General features: G+C 49.3%; 4 protein-coding genes across 8 annotated transcripts in view; 3 read left to right on the top strand and 1 right to left on the bottom strand.

Annotated features, from left to right (window-relative positions):
- The window catches only part of LOC149365811 (uncharacterized), a 90,120-nt gene that overhangs the window by 50,926 nt on the left and 21,116 nt on the right, over positions 1–18,078 (bottom strand). The window lies entirely within an intron of this gene.
- LOC149365812 (flavin-containing monooxygenase 5-like) overlaps positions 1–18,078 on the top strand; it is an 86,469-nt gene that overhangs the window by 48,961 nt on the left and 19,430 nt on the right. Inside the window, exon 1 of one of the 3 annotated variants that reach the window (XM_089546369.1) lies at positions 14,990–15,117. The exons of the other annotated variants lie outside the window; for them this stretch is intronic. The gene's annotated coding sequence lies outside the window, so the exon portion shown is untranslated. Of the gene's footprint in view, positions 1–14,989; positions 15,118–18,078 lie in introns of those variants that run through there. 3 annotated transcript variants of the gene reach the window in all.
- The window catches only part of LOC149365813 (flavin-containing monooxygenase 5-like), a 42,856-nt gene that overhangs the window by 18,565 nt on the left and 6,213 nt on the right, over positions 1–18,078 (top strand). Inside the window, exon 1 of one of the 3 annotated variants that reach the window (XM_089546389.1) lies at positions 14,970–15,117. The exons of 1 other annotated variant lie outside the window; for it this stretch is intronic. Coding sequence is in view for 1 of the 2 variants with exons in the window: in XM_089546379.1 (XP_089402505.1) it covers positions 15,299–15,303 (5 nt within the window). In the remaining variant the exon portion in view is untranslated. One more of the 3 variants, XM_089546379.1, reaches the window with a different exon arrangement.
- On the top strand, positions 7,818–12,779 carry LOC149365814 (flavin-containing monooxygenase 5-like). Its single transcript, XM_089546422.1, has 2 exons — positions 7,818–9,785; positions 11,345–12,779. Exons 1-2 carry the CDS (start codon positions 9,183–9,185, stop codon positions 12,356–12,358), a joined length of 1,617 nt encoding a protein of 538 aa, XP_089402548.1. The 5' UTR covers positions 7,818–9,182; the 3' UTR covers positions 12,359–12,779.

Raw genomic sequence — 18,078 nt, forward strand, 5'->3', positions numbered from 1 at the left:
ACAGTACACGGGCCTCTAGAATTTCGCCTCCATAGAAATTCGACTGCCATGCATGGATCTAGATTAATTTCGACTGAATGCGGTTCTTTGCCGGGCGCTGACAACACAGTCAGAGCCCTGCTGTCATGACTGATGTCTGTGTTTCTCAAAAGCGGAAGTAAACAAAATTCACATGGACACCCAAGAAGCTGTTGATGAGTTCACCGGAAGTGACGTCACTTCGCTGCAGCCAATGGACGAATTTTATGGCCGACGACATATTTCCTTACCGATGAGGCTTTCAATACCCTCGCATCAAAGCTCCCATTGTAAGCAATGAGGCACCCTCAGAAGAAAGTAATTAGTCTGTTACCACTTCTTGGTGCAGTGATCATCCCTATGACGTTCTTCCGGACCACGAAGTCAGGGCACGCTCGGAACTCGCAGCTATCGTGGCGCCTTCTACCAACCCGGCGAAAGAACAGCCGTCTCGTAAATGGGGCATATTCTGCAATTCAGCAGCAAAGCTGCCGTCTGGGGTCAGCCGTCCGTCAGTGGTCCGCGACGAGTAATTGGTCTCCGCAGTCCAGGAAATTTATTATTCAATCCCTTCGCGGCCTGCTGGCAACCATCGGCTCCTGCAGAGGCGTCAGAGACGGTCGGCCTCGGTAGAAGGTATAGCCCAGCTTGAGTGCGGAGCCCGTGTTATGTAACAATAAGAAAGTGAAGTTGCCGTACGGCCTCACTCGCCAGCCCAAATCATAGTATTAAGTCAATGCGATTCAGCGCAGCCATCGCGTGCTCACGCCGGACCTCTTGCACGGCCCCTGATGCTATCTGGCTGCTCTCTGGATTCTCCCGTACAGCAGTAATTTCGTTCAATCTCCAGCGGTTCAAAGGGGGCTCAAAGGGGTGACGACGTTTAATGCGAGTTGTGTGTACGATTAGCATAAGTTGTGGTAAGAAATGCCGACCGAGTTGTTGCAGAGAACGGTCCATAAACTGTGATCAGGTAAGAACGAAGACAACACCACACCTTTCTTCGAATTGGGAATTGAATCGTTGATCAAAGCCTAGCCGTCTGTATCAGCGCCTAACGGCTCAAAACACAATCGGGAAAAAAAATGTCCGGCGGTTTAGTATTGCTAAGCATGAAATATTATGCGAAAGCACAGTTATTTTTGCAGGTGGACACCTCCGCCACGTACAGCCTTTGTCAAAGGTTTAGAGGCCAGGGGGTTTGCTTCTAAGCCCTATTGTGGCGCTCCTGTAGCACTAATGGAAGTCCTACGCATCGGAGGGAGCAGGACCAAAAATATTCTTACCTTCAGGAGATTTGGGACGCTGAGGACGCATTACGAGCAAAGCTGTGTGGCCCAGAAGCAAACCCCCTGGGCTCTAAACTTTCAGCAAAGGCTGTACCTATAAGCGCGATTGAGGTGTCCACTAACCCAGGGAGCCAGTTATGCGAGTCTTCAACTTTTTTTTTTATCGTCAGTGCCAATTTACCCAACATACACCGGCAGCCTATGCTCCAGTGCCGCTTTTCTGCAACAATGTTGTGAACGCCAGCGCTTATTGTTCTAGTGCCGCGTTTCTGCCTCAACGCTGCCCACGCCAACGCATGCAGCGCACACCTCTCAGTCACTGGCGCCACCTAACTCAAAGAACAAATACTAGTTTGATAGTAGTATTAGTTGATGAAGAAGACGATGTACAATGCCCAGCTCGAGAGTGATTTGCAGTTTAACACGAGGCGTGTTCTCTCGCGCAGTGGCCAATGAAGCTGATTTGTTCGCGCCGCCGCGGGTTTGATCCCCAGTCGAGGATATTTATTTCATTTCTTTTTTCTGCTTATTTCACTTAGCAGACCCACAAACATCGCAAGACCTTGCTCGGGATTTACCCATTGGAATAGTGAAGCACTAAAAGACCGTTGCTAAGTACGCCCATAGTAATCGTCTTGTACACTGGTGGCGCCGCCACGCTTATCTTCTTAATTTTTGTCCGATACCGGGGAAAAATTACGAGGAACTTTAGCGGCTAAAGTTGTGAAAGGCGAAAGCCTGAGTGCTGCATTCTGCTACGCGACTGTTCAGTTCACATTCTGTTGGTGCATTAATTAACTGAAAGCCTGAGTGCTGCATTCTGCTACGCGACTGTTCACTTCACATTCTGTTGGTGCATTAATTAACTTCCAATTAATGACGCTTTAGCTTCGCCTTTAGAAGTGGAACGCGACAGCCTGTTGTAGCGCTGCCAGGCGGTCCACGGAACGCCACCACCCACTCGGCGCAATGCGTTGCCCTTTGAATGCAACGCTTTTTGAGAAAAGGTTCTACGCCTTGCTCGTTGGTAAATTGGTTTTTGAGGAAAGGAAATGTATCTGTCTCTCATATCTCGGTGTACACCTAAACCTCACCGCAACGTGAAGGGAGGAAGATGGGAGTGAACGAAGACACCGTATTCACTAGACGCGCCTTTGTTCATTCCAAGCCATCGAGCTGGCGTGGAGGAGTGGTACCGTGCTCGTCTCGCACTTCGGAGACCGGAGTTCGATTCCCGAGCTCGGCCAATTTCTTACTCGGTTTTATTTATTTATCTGGTCTGACTAGGAAGGTTAATTAGGCTAATTGGTTAAGTAAGTCCAACTAACTTGGAGAATCAGTATTACAATCCCGTTAATTGGTTGCTTGGTTACTAGCCAGTGTACAGCTTGACCCCGTTTGAAATTCGCGCACTGTGACGTCACGACCGTTTCGACCAATTGAAAAGCGTGACATTTTCTGTCGACAACTTCTGCTTACAACGATGAGGCATTAAAGGCTTCCGCCTAAATAGAAGTGCAGTGTCGCGACGTCGCTGTTCGCTGCTTCCTTGTCAACATGCCAGCCCTGATGACGTCATCGCCGAGTGTGCAGGGTACGACAGGTCTAGAAGAAAAAGTGTAGGCGATGACCTCTTCGATATTACCGCTCGACCAGGACATTGGCGCTCATTACCGATGGAAGGGAAAGAGGTGTTGAGGAAAGCCAGCGATCGGCAGTGATGCACTTTCCTCGGGAATATGAGCCTCATTTCGATGTGCATACTTGAATAAATACATGTGGGACCAGCACCCCTGAGCTCTTTGTTAGAGTTCCTTACATCAGCGGGTTTTGTGAGCTGCAAGTTTCATGCCGCGTAGACAACCGATGAAATAATCAGCCCGGATCAACGTAAATCGGGTGACGCAAAAGTTTTGTGCCTCGCGTATCAGAAACTCTACCTGAGCTTTGAAAAAAAAATATTATTCGACATAATCCCGGCCCCCATTACTGCACTTCTACCATTTGTCTGGATAGCTTTTGATACACTGCAAAAAAAAAAAAATGGCTGTGGCTAAACTCAGTTGAGCCAGGGTATACAGAGCGAAAGCTCTTTTAAGCATGGTCAGACACGGTATAGCTTTGGTTCATCTTTATTGTTTCAAGACTTCAGCAAGAGCAAATTGTTTCAGCGAGGGCAAATCACGTGATGTACCAAGTGGTGCCACAAGTGCAAGGGCGAGCGTCCAGAGCGGCGGTCGGCGCGACAGCGAGCGTGGCTCCCAAGCGCAAGAGCGAATCACGTGACACATCACATGCCACAACTGGCGAGGAGTAGCCAGCGCAGCAGCGGGCGTGACTGCCAAGAGCGCAGCTGTGGCGTCGGAGAAGACACAAATTGAAGATGAAGATCGAGGCACCTGCCACGCGCGATTTTGCACATGCGGCGCGCCGCCCGTTAGAGGTCAAATCTAAGAGCCAGCTGACCTTCAGTTCAGCATGGGAGGAGTCGAGTTTTTCGCTCTAAAAAAAAGTCGTCTTGGACGTCAAGCCGCTCCTAGGTGGCAGTTTGAAGTACGCTACAGTCATCAAACCTCGTTGCCTTCAAGTGTTTCTTCAACTTCGGGATTTAAAAAGGAGTCTTTAGGGGTCAGATCGGGACTGTAGGGTAAGTGGTCGACCTCTTCGAAAGCACGTTCTTGATGGCACCCTCGTGAACACAGAACCTGTGAACCGGGACGTTGTCGTGAAGGAGGAAGACGTCTCTTGTCACCAATCCTCATCGTTCTTCAACGGTAGCATCATGCAGTTTTAGGAGAGCAATGGCGTATTATTCGCCCGTTATTGTCCTGATATTTTCGAGATAATTGATTAACAGGATCCTCTTTACGACCCAAAAAACTGTCGTCGTCATTCTGCTCCCGGCTCGTTGGGTCATCATTTTTTTGGAGGTGTAGACTGTGTACATTTCCACAGTGTAGACTGCTTTTTTTTTTATGTTTCAGGGTCCCACTTGTACATCCACGCCTCATCTCCAGAAACATGGCGGGTGAGAAAATCTTCTTGGTCGCTTGCACAGAGCCACAAAAAGCTCCCATGAAGAATGCAAGCAGTGGTGTCAGTCTTGAATAGAGATGCTCCGTGCCACCCATCGTGCTGCGACTTCCACATTTCCAAAACATCATGGATGGTTGTGAAAGCGCTGCCATACTAAATGTTAATTCTGTGGCAACTTCGGTCACGTTAATTCGGTGACTGTTCATGATAAGACTCTCAAGTGAGACTGAATGATCCAAATTGGTCAAAGAGTTCGGACCTTTGGTCACCATGCAGGTCCACACGGCCACATTTGAACTCGGTGAACCAACGAGTTAGTGCAGCATATGATGTAAATTCACTGTCATATACATTCGTAATTTTACTGCGAAATTTTCTGATGGAACTTCTTTCTTTGCACAAAAACTGTATCGCGCTCCGGTACCCAATTTCGGAATCGTGGGAGGGCCTAATTGATCGGTTCACACCAAGGGAGGAACCGGAAGGCTTGATATTGAGACCTTGCTTTGCTAGAGATATGGCCTGAACAATAGCTATAGAGAGATCACTGTGATAGCCAAGTTGCAAAGATTTTTGCTCTTCCCTTAGTACAAAAGGACGACTGAAACAGGCTGACGATAAAAAAGGCAATGCGAGACAAGGAAGCAAACAGCTCTCTGATCTTGTGTCCTTGAGGGCTATGTGAGTAGCTTAGACGAATGCAAACAGCATGAAGCAACGGTCAATGTGAACAAAAAAAAATAAAGCACGGCAAATGACAGCACACTGATACGAATCACAATGAACCGACTTCCGCTGGTAAGGGCCACCTAAGCACTGGCTAGTGGTGCAGATCTTAATTGCTGGGCGCCTGTTTTCTTCAGCGACATCTACTACGCAGTCACGGCGTAGCTGCCACAGCGCCTTCATCAAAGCAATCAAGGGGGCGACCGTGAGACCACGGCGCATAGAACCCCAGCAGCCTGTGACGGCCCCGAACAATACGAGCGATCAGGCCAGGAGTAAAATGACCGACAGCACAATAAAGTCGAATACCACTACTGCTCACTAGAGACAGAGCAAAACCTAACACAGGCAAGAACTCGGCGAAACTTATATCATTCCGCGATAGGCAATTATAGGGACAGGACAGTGACGACCGCGCGTGTGTTTCAACACAGCGTCTGCGGACGCCAAGCTTCGTGTCGAGTTTCTCTCGGCGTATATAATTTGCAATTATCGACAATTAGCTCGTCGTCCCAGAAGCGCGCTGGCGCTGTCTCGGGACGCAGCAAGGTTAAAGCGCACGACGTCCCACATATCGAGAGAGGAGGCGCCGGAACGCCGTCGAACCAGCTTTCATCTTTCGTCGCGGGTCACACGGCTCCCGCGCGTTCCGGTCGATGCTAATTGTGCCCAGGCTGCTGGAGCTTGACGTCCCACATTGAAAGCGCCGCAAGTTTCACACACTCTGGCACCGCGAGGTCGACAAAGTCCGTCCGACCAGTTTGGTTCAGCGTTACCATAGGCTGAGACCTGCTCGGTCCAGTCTTCGAAAAGAACCGCGCCTGGACGTCACTGTGGTCTTAACGGGGGACATATACTTTAAACACGAACACGCCTATATGGGAGTAAAACGGGAGTACTCTGTCTTCTAGCGCACTCTCTTTTATAAAAGGGAGCGCGCTAGAGAACAGCTTATTCCCTTTTTAAGGGAGTAAGCTCTAAAAGGAAGTACTCTGTCCTCTAGAAGACAGCTTACTCCCTTTTTAATGGAGTAAACTTACTCCCTTTTTAAGAGAGTATGCTGTAGAAAGGAAATACTCTGTACTCCAATGCACTCCTTAAACTTACTCCCTTTTTGAGGGAGTAAGCTGTAGAAAGGAAATACTCTGTAAAAGGAAGTACTCTGTCCTCCAACGCACTCCTTTTTTGAAGGGGAGTGCGCTAGAGGACATCTCACTCAATTTTTACTCCTCTCTGTTCAGAGTGTAGAAGGATGACAGTCGAGACAAAATTCTGACGCACAGCCTCTCCTCTGAGTCCTTGTTCTGCGTGCCGAGTTACGTGTACGTTCTTTTTCAGTGCCCGGACCAGAGGATTCACTGTCCAAGCTTAAGGCACGTATGGTATTCGGGAAGTTCCAGATGTCCACAGCGGTGGTGCGTAAAGGGTTTTGCATGTTAAACAAGGTTCAATACCGAGTCCTGTGGGCCGGGAACTTAAGACAAAGGCTGTACGTGTTGCCCTTCAGAAAAAAAATGTTTAATTAATAAGACCAGCCCAGATACTTGTAATTGGAGATGCCCACAAAGCTTCATTGCTAAAAATTGCTTCCAGAGGGCACTGTAATTCTATGCCAGACATAGAAGCACGGGTGGGACAACTTCCAGCAGGACAGGCTAGACACGCCGCAGTGGCAGTCCATTGTTATGGTTACCATTAATCCTTGTTCTCTGTCGCGCGCTATATGTTATTTTTTTTTGTCTCTAAAGCAGTACCATTAGCAAGGTCAGTTCAGAACCCTGCAACTGGATAGAATGGCGCTGAGGGCCTAATTTAAACCGCCGTTTCACTCGACCAGAGTGAAGAGGTCTCATTTTTCTCATTCTTTGTGCGCGCCATCTTAAGGCTCATTTTGTCACTATGAACACAACTGCCGCATCCTGCCCAAGAAGTGACGTAAGCAAGTCTTCCGGCCGACAGAAACTCGTGAAAAGTATTTCGCTACTTCTCTAGCGTTCAATGCGTTACGACTGCAGCCTGAATATAGTTTTACTCGAGCATTTCCCCTCTGCAGCACCTCCGCATCTCTGTGTAGCTTAAACCTAGAAACTGCCACTTCAGCAGCACTTGAAAGCTGACGCTGTTCGTCATGCACTCAGCTTCCACAATGCTGCATGGATTTACAAAGACAGAACGCCAAAGAGAAGAGAGGAGAGGGGGAAGAGCGAAGTCCTTCGTGAGCCGTGAGGAGCCAGGTCTCGAGTCACAAAGGGGTCATCACGACGCCGCCGCGGTGTATACAAAGCGCGCCGAGGCGATTACCTATCTCGCAGCCTCGCTAATGTGCGCCGCTAGGGGGCGACGTGTAACGGGAACGCGCGATCCTGTATGCCACCGCCACACATTCGGCTTTTGATTGAGTCAAGGCTCGCTTGCTTTGGGCTCCTTGCCTTGCAAATGGAGTCCGCGTGACGCCGACCGCTCCATGGGCGTGGCTCGAGCAGACTTTATTCTCGGAAGGGAAAGTCGCGATTCAATGCGAAAGTGGCGCACGGTTCACTAAACTCATCTCTCCACGTGCTTCTATAAGGTATGAATATCAACGCCTACTCTTAAAGAGAACGAAAAGAATAACAGCCCAAGAAGATTTGAATTTCGCCTTTCCGTTGAATAGAGAACAAGAAAGCTTTAGCGAACTGAGACGAACACACGACCTTCGTATCAGTGGCGTAATTACCATAGCCGTTGTGAAGCCGCCGCCAGAATCCGACGAGGATTGAGTTTGTACTCTTTTGCTTCGGCTTATCATTTATTTCCATAGGAAATATATCCCCTCATCCCTTTCCCCCAACGCAGGGTAGCAAACTGGTTTCATCTCTCCTTTATTCATTAAAGTCTCTCTCTCTCTCTACCGGTTAACCTCCCCGCCTTTCCTCCTCCTCTTCCAGAGAAAACTTCGCGTTAGTCGCGAGTTGAGCTTGTCAGTTTTGGCAGGGTATAGACTACTGGTATTCACCCGGTGACGTACGCGTCGTATATAGGACCGAACACAGCATAGTTAGGGAAGCCCGTTTCGTCTCGGCGAAGCCGAGCGGAGACAGTCTGCAGTCCATTTGCTTCGCTACATCGAACCGATCACGCATATACGCGAGTGGAATAGCTAACCCTATTTCTCAGCACGATATCCATCAATAAACAATATCACAAGTCGCTGCATTGAGAGTTCAACGAGCCGTAACACTCTTACCTTAGCTCTTCCTGCCCAGCGAGAGTGAAAAGACGTGACGGTAAAGAAACGGTAATCCATCTCAAGGTCAGCAGGAGATGTGACTGGCAATGCAAATCATTCTCGGCGGCATCGGCACTCGAGCGGACGCAGATTCCGTCCTCTGTTCGCGGAATAGATTTCGACGTCTACTTCTCCGCTGTGGCGTCTACAGAGCCTCCGTGGAGCGTGAAAAAAACATGAGGCAAATGTCGGCAAGCTTCCTCTATGATGAACCTTCGCTACCAGGTCGTGGCAGAAAAAGAAAAGGAGTAAAATCTAGCCTGTAAACAACAGGCGACGAGGAAAGAAGGTCTGAGTGTTGGTTTTCGCCGGAGACCACTCGCTCGTTCAAGCTTTGCAAACTGGGTTCGGGGCTTATAACTGCACTGCCCTCGCGGTCGCATTTTCCCGTCATGTTTGGTGGAGACGGAGTACCTCTAGTAGTAAGCCTCGACCCGAGCGTACAGTTCTGCAGTTCTCTCTCTGCATTTGTAGGACGACGGACTGGGAGTCCAGCGCACACGGCAAGACTACGAACGGAAGCATCTGTGGTGCGTTAATCTTGCTGCGCAAGTGTACTACGAGAGCGTTGAGGGGATATTGGTCTTCAAGTTGGCCCTCCAAAGATCACGACAACGACAACCACAGCTTAAAGAAGCTCGGAAAGCTCTAACATCAGTGTCTCGCGGAGGATCGCATTAAGTCAATCATATCCTTTGAGCGGACCGTGAAGGACACCTCTATGACGAGAACACCGCCTTGACAAGACTTCTTTTATCGATGACTCCAGTCGATGTCTTAGGCTCGGCGTGTTAGGTCTTTCTACAAGCGGGAACCCGTTCGCGAAGCTTTTTCAGCTTTGGGCGATGAAAGTCGCAGTGATCGGGGCCGGATGCTCGGGCGTTACGGCCGTCAAGGCATGTCTCGAAGAAGGACTCGACGTGGTGTGTTTCGAGAGGGCAGCCGACAGCGGTGGACTATGGTGGTATCGGGACGAAGACGACGACCCGGACACTGGCACGGTGATGCGTTTCACCGTGGCCAACACCAGCAAGGAGATGTGCGTTTACAGCGACTTCCCGCCCGACAAGAACTGGCCCGTGTTCCTCCACCACGAAAAGATGCTGCGTTACATTCGCGACTACGCGGACCACTTCAGGGTGACGCCGCGGATACGCTTCAAGCACATGGTGGTCGACATGAGCAAAGACCTGACGCTGAGGGTGCGAGACTTGGAGACGGGCAAGGAGTTTGAGGAGACCTTCGACAGAGTGATGGTCTGCACGGGACACCATGCGATGCCCTTCGTGCCGTTCGTCTCGGGACGGGACAAGTACAAAGGTAGAGTGATGCACTCACGGGATTACAAGTACACCGAGGAGAGTCTGCGCGGCAAAAGAGTCGTGATCGTTGGCTTCGGAAACTCTGCTGTCGACATCGCGGTTGACATGAGCGACATCACAGAGCAGGTAAGTCCAGACGGATTGGCAAGTCCTCTTGCCCAAACATTGGCTAAGCACCCTAAAGATCATCCCTCGCCTGTTCACGTTGTGTTGTCAAGAAACCCACCTCCCAGCCCTCTCACTACCAAGCACTTGTTAGTGTCATTTTTACAAAATACTGCTTTCCTTTAGGTTTTTTTTTATCGATGCAAAGGTGCATGCACAAGAAATTTTAGACATGCATGCATAGCATGATGCATCCGCAGGCTATTTTTGCCCTCCTAGCGTACTAGGAGCATTATTCCGTGAGGAGTAGTAGCATTGTGAAAAATGTTCAGGTTTCATCTTACGCCTGAGCGTCAGCCCAGCTATAAATATCCTAGCTGAATCCGCAGGCTAACACAAACTCGAAAACAGAACTGTAAAACTTAATTGATACAAATGAAAACATTTAAATTTAAATTGAGGACAACGCAGATAGGCATGGAATGAAAAAAGACAGAAGTAACGTAAAGTGATAGGAAGAGAGGCGTGTGTTTACAGACAAGCACGAGTTAATGAGAGATATCATAGCTGAAATTAGGACGAGAAAAAAAATGATGGGTGAGGCATGTAGTGCGGACCGCGCGCAGGTAACCGATTGTCCGTTCGGGAAGCGTAGTAGATTCCGAGATTAGAAGAGTGTAGCAACGGACGGCAGCGAGTGAAGTTGTCAGACGAGAAATATATTCCAGGATAGTGCTGCCGCAGCTCGCGCAAGATAAGTATCATTTGATATCATTGGAAGAGGTGTTTGTCCTACAGTGGCCGCAGCCGGACTGATGATAATTGTTTTGGGTGAATACGACCTTTGTTGCACTTTGCATCTGAAGCGTCCGCAAAACAATAATGTTTCGAGTATTTCTGCTTACTTATAGAGCACATCATTGCGATCGTCACCAGGCTAACTGTACGTGAGAGAAAGCCTGTCCTATTCAGCTCGAGGTAACCCTGTCCTGAAGCATACGCGAAACAATAATGAATCGAGCATTTCTACTTACTTATAGAGCAAATCATTGCCATCTTCACCAGGCTAACTGTACGCGTTAGAAGGCATCTCCTATTCAACTCCAAATAACCCTGTCCTGAAGGGCCAGCAAAACAATAATGATTTGAGCATTTCTACTTACTTATAAAGCAAATCACTGCCATCATCATCAGGCTAACTATACGTGGGAGAAGCCCTCTCTTATTCAACCCCAGGTAATCCTGTACTTAGTCAGCGGCAGCCATCTTATCCCCGAAAGCGTCTCAACCAAAACCCATGACAACAGTCAAATTCCCTGGATAAACTGCTTGATCATGATGCGAGAAAGAGAGACGCTCTGCGATCAAAGGCACATATTTAATCGGCGTTAGAACAGCGCTGACATGCTATGCTCAGCTCTGGTTAGAGTCCTTGGGAGAAAAAGGCGAAAAAAGAGGTCCGCAGAAACGTCGTACAACAAGATCGTTTTTATTGTAACCATCGTTTGACAAGGGCTGTTCGTTGCAACTTTAGTCTTTTGGGACTGTTGATAAAAAGCGACGCCGTCGTTCCTTGACAGGTCTTCCTCAGCATACGGAGGGCCAACTGGATCGTACCCCGCCACGTTGGCGGCGTGCCCATCGACGTGAAGTTCTCGAAGCAGCTAAACGTTTTCCTCTACGACTACATCCCCATCGCCCTGAGCTCCTGGTACTTGCAGTGGGTGGCCAACCGCGCCTGCAACCACAAACTGATCGGCCTGGAACCGAAGCATCAGCTACTCGCTCAGTACGCGCTCATCACCAGCGCGCTGCCGGAGAAAGTTCTCAACGGTGGGGTCAAGTTTCGCGGTGAAATCGAAGCGTTCACTGAGCAAGGGGTCATCATGGACGGCGTCGAGGAACAGGCCGACCTCGTGGTCTTCGCCACTGGCTACAAAACCGACGTACCCTTCGCCGGCAACGTGCTTCGGCGCGAAGGCGACTTCCCCCTTCTGTACCACAGGATATTCCCGCCCGAACACCCCGAAGTCGCCTTCATCGGGCTCGTGGACGTCAACGCCTGCATGCTTCAGGTCGCCGAGATGCAGTCCCGCTACGCGGTCCAGGTGTTCGCCGGCAAGCTGGCGCTGCCGTCCTCGAGCACCATGCTCGCCAATGTTATCATGAAGATGGAGGAAGCCCGGAGATACTTTGTGCCGTCCAAGCGCCACACGCTCATGGTCGACGTCCTCGTCTACACGGGGGAGTTGGCCAGCATTATTGGAGTTAGGCCTAACTTCGTTCGCATGCTCCTGACGGACCCCCGACTGTTCTTCGCCGCTATCAGGGCGCCCACGCTCAACTACAAGTATCGCCTCAAAGGCCCGCACTCTTGGCCAGGCGCCCGTGACGCCATATTAGGATACGAGTCCCGGATGAGAGCGCCCCTGAAGCCGCCCGGCAGGCTGGACCGGTCTGAGCGGAAGCGTTCGGAGATCACCCTGGTTACGGTGGTGCTTCTGATCGTGGTGCTCTGTCTGGCTGTACTGCTCACTTCGGAGTTCCCGTTGTTCAGTGCTGCCATTTGGTGCGCGGGCGCACTAGTGCTGTAAGACTCGTCAGTCGACAAAGTACCGCTGCCGGGTGTTGATATTCACCTGGTTATTGCTTGTAGGTAATCATTAGTTGTTGTTTCTTTAAGACACCTACACTAATGTTACGACTGAATATAAATGTAGCAGCAAGTATTTATAGCTAACGCTAACTTATAGGAAATCCTTACCAACGAAGAGCAAATCGGGCATGTGCATTGCAGCAGCGCCTATAATTATCGGTGTTTGTTTTGAGGAGATAAAACATGTCACTTTTCTCTCTAGCTGCACGTTCAGATATTTTTTTTTCACGGCGAAGACTTTATGTTACAAAGCGTGTCCCTTGTGGCTGTAGACGTCCACCATGATGCTCCATGAGTAGTTAAAGATACTGAACTAAATCGCATTGTCTGAAAGTCCCAATAGCTGCTCCAGTATACATTTGAAGGGATTCAATACATAGTCCACTTAACATGTAATGAACCATTTCACATGTATGCAGGAGCTGCGATTGGGACTTTCAGATAAGTGTTCCTTTACATGGTTCAAGCCGCCGCGGTGGCTCAGTGGTTATGGCTCTCTTTTGCAGACCCGAATTAAGCGGGTTCGATCCTGGCCGCGGCGGTCGAATTTCGATGGAGGCAAAATCCTTGAGGCCCGTGTACTGTGCGATGTCAGTGCACGATAAAGAACTCCAGGTGGTCGAAATTTCCGGATCCCTTCACTACGGCGTCCCAGCCTGAGTCGCTTCGGGAAGTTAAACCGCAATAAGCCAAAGCAATCATTACATGGTCCTTCAGTCTGGTCACGCTGGACGACGATGCGGGCACTGTCGGTACCTTGGGATTTAAGGAAACTAGAAGTTTAAAAGATGTATTAAACAGTAGGTTGAGAACAACTCCGTGGTTGCCTGATCACTGTGGCAATGTGAGTAACGGCGGAGTTTGCGGAGCAGATCCGGAGCGGGGAGCAGAGGCTCACCCGATGTCATCCTAACTTCTCTGGAAGCGACGGGGACAAGACTTGCTGCCGCTGTTGCCTGGCGCTCACAGGCCGACCAAAGCCGGTATAATATAAATATTCTGCTATTCCATTCTCATTCTTTCCGCTATTCGTCACTTGCTGAAGCGACAGAATGCCTCCGCTGGCTTCAGCCAGTACGCAAGAGATAACGCAAGGAGTGGTTTCACTTCGCCCAACGGAGAAGACACGGAAGAAGAAAAATTAATGTAATCTTAAAAGAATCACCTACTATCCCGACCGTGAATCTCATCATCACACTCGAAACAAAAATACGACTATACGGCAGTAAAAAGGGAATAGCGTCCCTGATTTACAGTTGCGACCCACAGCGTCAGTCCCTACACATCCCCTTCCTCACTTCCTTGTTTGTTTTTAAGGCGAAAGCCCTTAATGCCTCATACTGTCGTTAGCAGCCGTGTCGGCAGATGTGTCCGCGTTTCGGTTACGTGCCTTATATGGGCATATGCCAATCATTACTTATTCAATACTTAATAATATTTGCATGATAATTAATGACTAATTGAGTACTAATAGTTAAGAAATTAGCCTAATTATTATTTCTAGTCAGACTATATAATAAATAAATAAGACCGAGTAGGAAATTGGTCGAGTTGGGAAATCGAACCAGGGTCTCCAGGAATGAGAGACGAGCACGCTAACCGCTCCGCCATGCCAGCTCCATGGTTTGAAGTGGACATGCTCGCGTCTAGTGATACGGTGTCTTCGTTCACTCCCATCTTCCTCCCTTCCCGTTACGGCGAGGTTCAGCTGTCCACCGATATATGCGAGGCAGATACATTTCCTTTCTTCAAAAACAAATTTACCGACGAGCAAGGCGTGCAGCCGAATGGGCGATGGCGTTCTGTGGACTCCCTGGCAGCGTTGCAAGACGCTGTCGCGTTCCACTCTTAGAGGCGAAGCTTAACATCTTAGCCACACATCAGTGACACAAGTAGCAACACCGTGCTTAAGGCTTCCGCCTCACCGCACTTTAGGTCAGCAAAGTGCCCCCCTGAATTTTCCTTTTATTGCGATATCATTTCAGTTGTCGTAAAACCAAAACCCCGCCAATGTCCGGTGCCACAAAATTCGCTGACTGACCAAGACAAGTCACGTGACCTTGTGACGTCCGCACAACTCGTGAGCAACATAGATGCTACACTGCAACCTAAATAGAGAATAGGAATAAAAAATGTGAAAAAAATGAGGTATTCAAATGTCGGCATAGCCACTGCATCGCTGATACCTGTTACAGCAGCTATCAGTCCGAATATGGCGGTTGATGGATCCACAGTTGCAAAGAAACTGACGCAGACACACGCAGAAGTTGCTACAGAAGCTGCAACAAATGCGAAATGTAACGCTATCGCTTCCTCATAGGTTTTCTTTGTTTGTTTTTTTTTTTCGTCTTCTTAGGCGGACGATTAGAGTTAGGCAGATTTGCGATGTGCCCCGCAGCGACCTCAAATACACGCGACCAGGAAAAGCTGGTCCCCTCGAACAACGCTCCAGGCAGAGCTAAAAGCTAACACGAAGGAACAACGCACGCGAGCCAATTCGTATTCGCTTTGAGCGTTTTTTTTTTTTCTCGTTGTCGTTGTTGTGGAAGCGAGGCACACCGTGGTTCCCCGAAGCGTTTCACGTGTTGCTTCCCCCCAACAATCAGAAACCAGTTAGTCCACTCGCTGGCTCACTTATTGACTTCACGTCCACGGCGCCAGAAGGAGCGGCCTAAGGTCCTGCGTCTGTGTTTCAACGTGAGTAGTAGACAACACCTATGCTCTTCTAGCGGGTCAGAAAGTAGCGTGAACGGCAGGAGAAGTATTTCCTTAGGCTCAGCCCAAACAGAGCTGGTACGTCTTTCGCAAGTCCTTCGTTGGCACAATATGATTTGGCAGACCATAGCAAGGTAGAGCGACTTTTAACTCGGGGCCCACTATGAGGTAAGAGTCGTTGACGTACTATCGCGTGCGGTATGACTTGCAACACGCATCAGGTGGTACTAGCTGATGTCTCGAAGCAGTGCGAGTTGGGCGCTGCTGCAAAGTTTGTACATAGCTGCCGAGCAGCGTTCCCGGGTGCCTGGTATATTGTGCAAGACAGCGTATTCGTTTCCTATCGAACGTAAACCACGAGAAGGTGGCCGCCAGAGCGTTGCAGGTAATTCTGACCGCGACTGTACGTTTCATGCCCTAACCGAAGACAGCCGTGGTCACGCGATGGCTGAAAGAAAAGTTGTCCATGGTTTGCAGGGAAAGGGGGCTGGAGAATGTGCCGTCTTCGGTCGCGTGATATGAGAGGGCGGCTTGGGAATGTGCGCTGTAATGCAGAGGAGGAGGAGGAGGGGGTGCAGTGGCGCTGTCGTCGCGACTTTGCTCTGTGAGAGGCCGAAAGTATGCGTTCCTTCAAAGTGTTTTTTTTGGGGGGGCTTGTGTTTCTCGAAGCCCTTCTCAAGAGTCACACAGGGGTGGGAGACGGCCTAAAAATAAAACATCGCTTCACTCCTCCTGCATTTTGTAGTCCACAAGACGAGCCGTTCTGTAAAGTATGGCGTCACTAGCTATAGGAGGAAGCAGGGGGTGCGGACCGCACAGGGTGCAGCACTTAGGGGGCAGCAGCTGCGGAAAAGGGGGTGAGGAGGAAGAGGGTGAGTGGGATTGCGACCATGGTGTCACAGGAGAATCTGTGTTTCAAATGTTGCACATCCCAACGAAACTGTGTTTGCCTTTCATTTTCGTACGATTGGCAATGAGAGCACTCATACACCCACATCGATTCATGCCCGCAGCTCACGAGCTCAAAGCTCTGATTATCACCATATTGTTCGGGGTTCGAATTTTCACGCTGTCAGTCTAGACATTCGTCCATGTCACAATCGCGGTGTCCCATCCTCAGTAAGGCTTCCTTGCAAATGATAAATGTCAGCCGCCTAACATTTTCCGCTTTTATTTTGCGCGATTATTATATTTAAATATCTTCACCTTGACCGGTATGATTTCATCTATCGATTTCCGCGCCGCTTTTTGGTAGATTGCTCTCGGTGACATGGAACACGGAAACACCCCGTTAGATACACCTTGTGGTCTATCTGTTTAAAGTTTGTCGTTCAGCTATATGTAATGATGCGGCGTTTTTCTAGCGGGCGATATGGACTGCCCCTTTCAAGACTTCAAGTGTATCACTTATCTGTGCTACCTGTACGACCTTGTGGTGTTCTCGTCAACGTTTTATACACACCTTAAACAACTTTCTACTTTTGTTGTTCTTATTCGTCGAGCCGGAATTCAGCTCAATTCCATGAAGCGTCATTTCTGCCGCCACCGATGCTTTGGAACACGACCGGGCCCGCGGCAAGCTTTTTCATCGCTTCCATCGTTGCTGATTACACCACACGCCACTTACTTCATCCTATTATGATGCAACAGGCGCTGCTGAAGTTTGATTCAGGAGGAAAACGGCTCAAAAAAACGTGGACAGAAGAGAGACAAACAAGACAGGACCAGCGCCGTCCCGTCGTGTTTGTCTCTCATTTGTCCACGTTTTTTTTTTTTTTTTGCGCCGTTTTCCTCCTGAATCATGAACCAACTAGCCCAAAGTAGAGTTCTTCTTCCTGAAGTTTGAACTAATGCCAGAAGACACGCAGGGGACGGGTGTCATACTAGCCCTACAATTACTGAAAGGCTACGAACGCGTCACTCGTTACGCTACTCGCCTTCTATCAACCGCTGAGCCAAATAGGTCAATCAGTGGACGCGAGTGTTTGCTTCTTGAGCCAATTCATTCCGAACTTTGCCCTTCCTGTTCGGTCGGCATTTCACAGTCATGGACGACTGTCAACTCTTGACTGAGTTACACTTTTTCCCCTAAGAGAACCCACGGGCCGACTAGTTTGTCTTTAGAGCCTGCAACAGAGTTCGTTCAATGTCACGTTCAGAGGCTGACACTTCTGACAGGATGGAACACGACAAGAACGCAAGCACAGGCGCTGTTAGTAATTGCATAATCAACGCACCCAAACCATCCCGCGATAAGTACACGTCCAGGTATATGCAACTCGACGCGGACTGGTTTTCTTTTTTTCGTTACGGAAAGCAATAGCGCAAACGGACGAAGTACGAGGCAATGAACGGACGCTACTAGCCCTGTTGTTTTTTGCAATGCTCCATCAATTCAGCTGTCCCTATTACTATTCTTACCATCACCGTCATCTGCCTTGAGTTGGAGACTTTCGGTCTTGCCTTTTCGCCATATCTGACTTTCGGTGCCAGACGAACAGAGCCCGCTCATTCAAGGCTTCGACTCTGCAAACCTGAAAGCCTCCCTATGACAACAATTGTTCTTTGTGATCACACTCTGTAACGACGCAGTGTCCACTCGGACGGGCCTGGGTTGCTGCTTGCGATACTCAACGGCTCCGTTCTGATGTCCTGAAGGAACTCCATGACCTGCTCATCGCCGGCCATCTTGGAGCGGAGGCACCGCACATTCTCCCTTGTTACTCAGTGTCTATAGGCTTCAACGCTCAGTCTACTACCGTTTTTTTCCCTGCTAAACTTGCAGGTTATTCGTACCTCTTTATGCGACCTGCCCGATGAATCGATATTTTCGCAATTTTATGCATTAACGGTACTGTCAATGCTCTCGCAAAATCTGTCAATCTAATCTTGTGTGTTGCCGCCGCCAGTTTATGTTGAATAAATAAACGACCGTTCGCAAAT

Source organism: Amblyomma mixtum, chromosome 1 (assembly GCF_055824585.1).
Source record: "Amblyomma mixtum isolate Tamu chromosome 1, ASM5582458v1, whole genome shotgun sequence".
NCBI classification, from domain to species: domain Eukaryota; kingdom Metazoa; phylum Arthropoda; class Arachnida; order Ixodida; family Ixodidae; genus Amblyomma; species Amblyomma mixtum.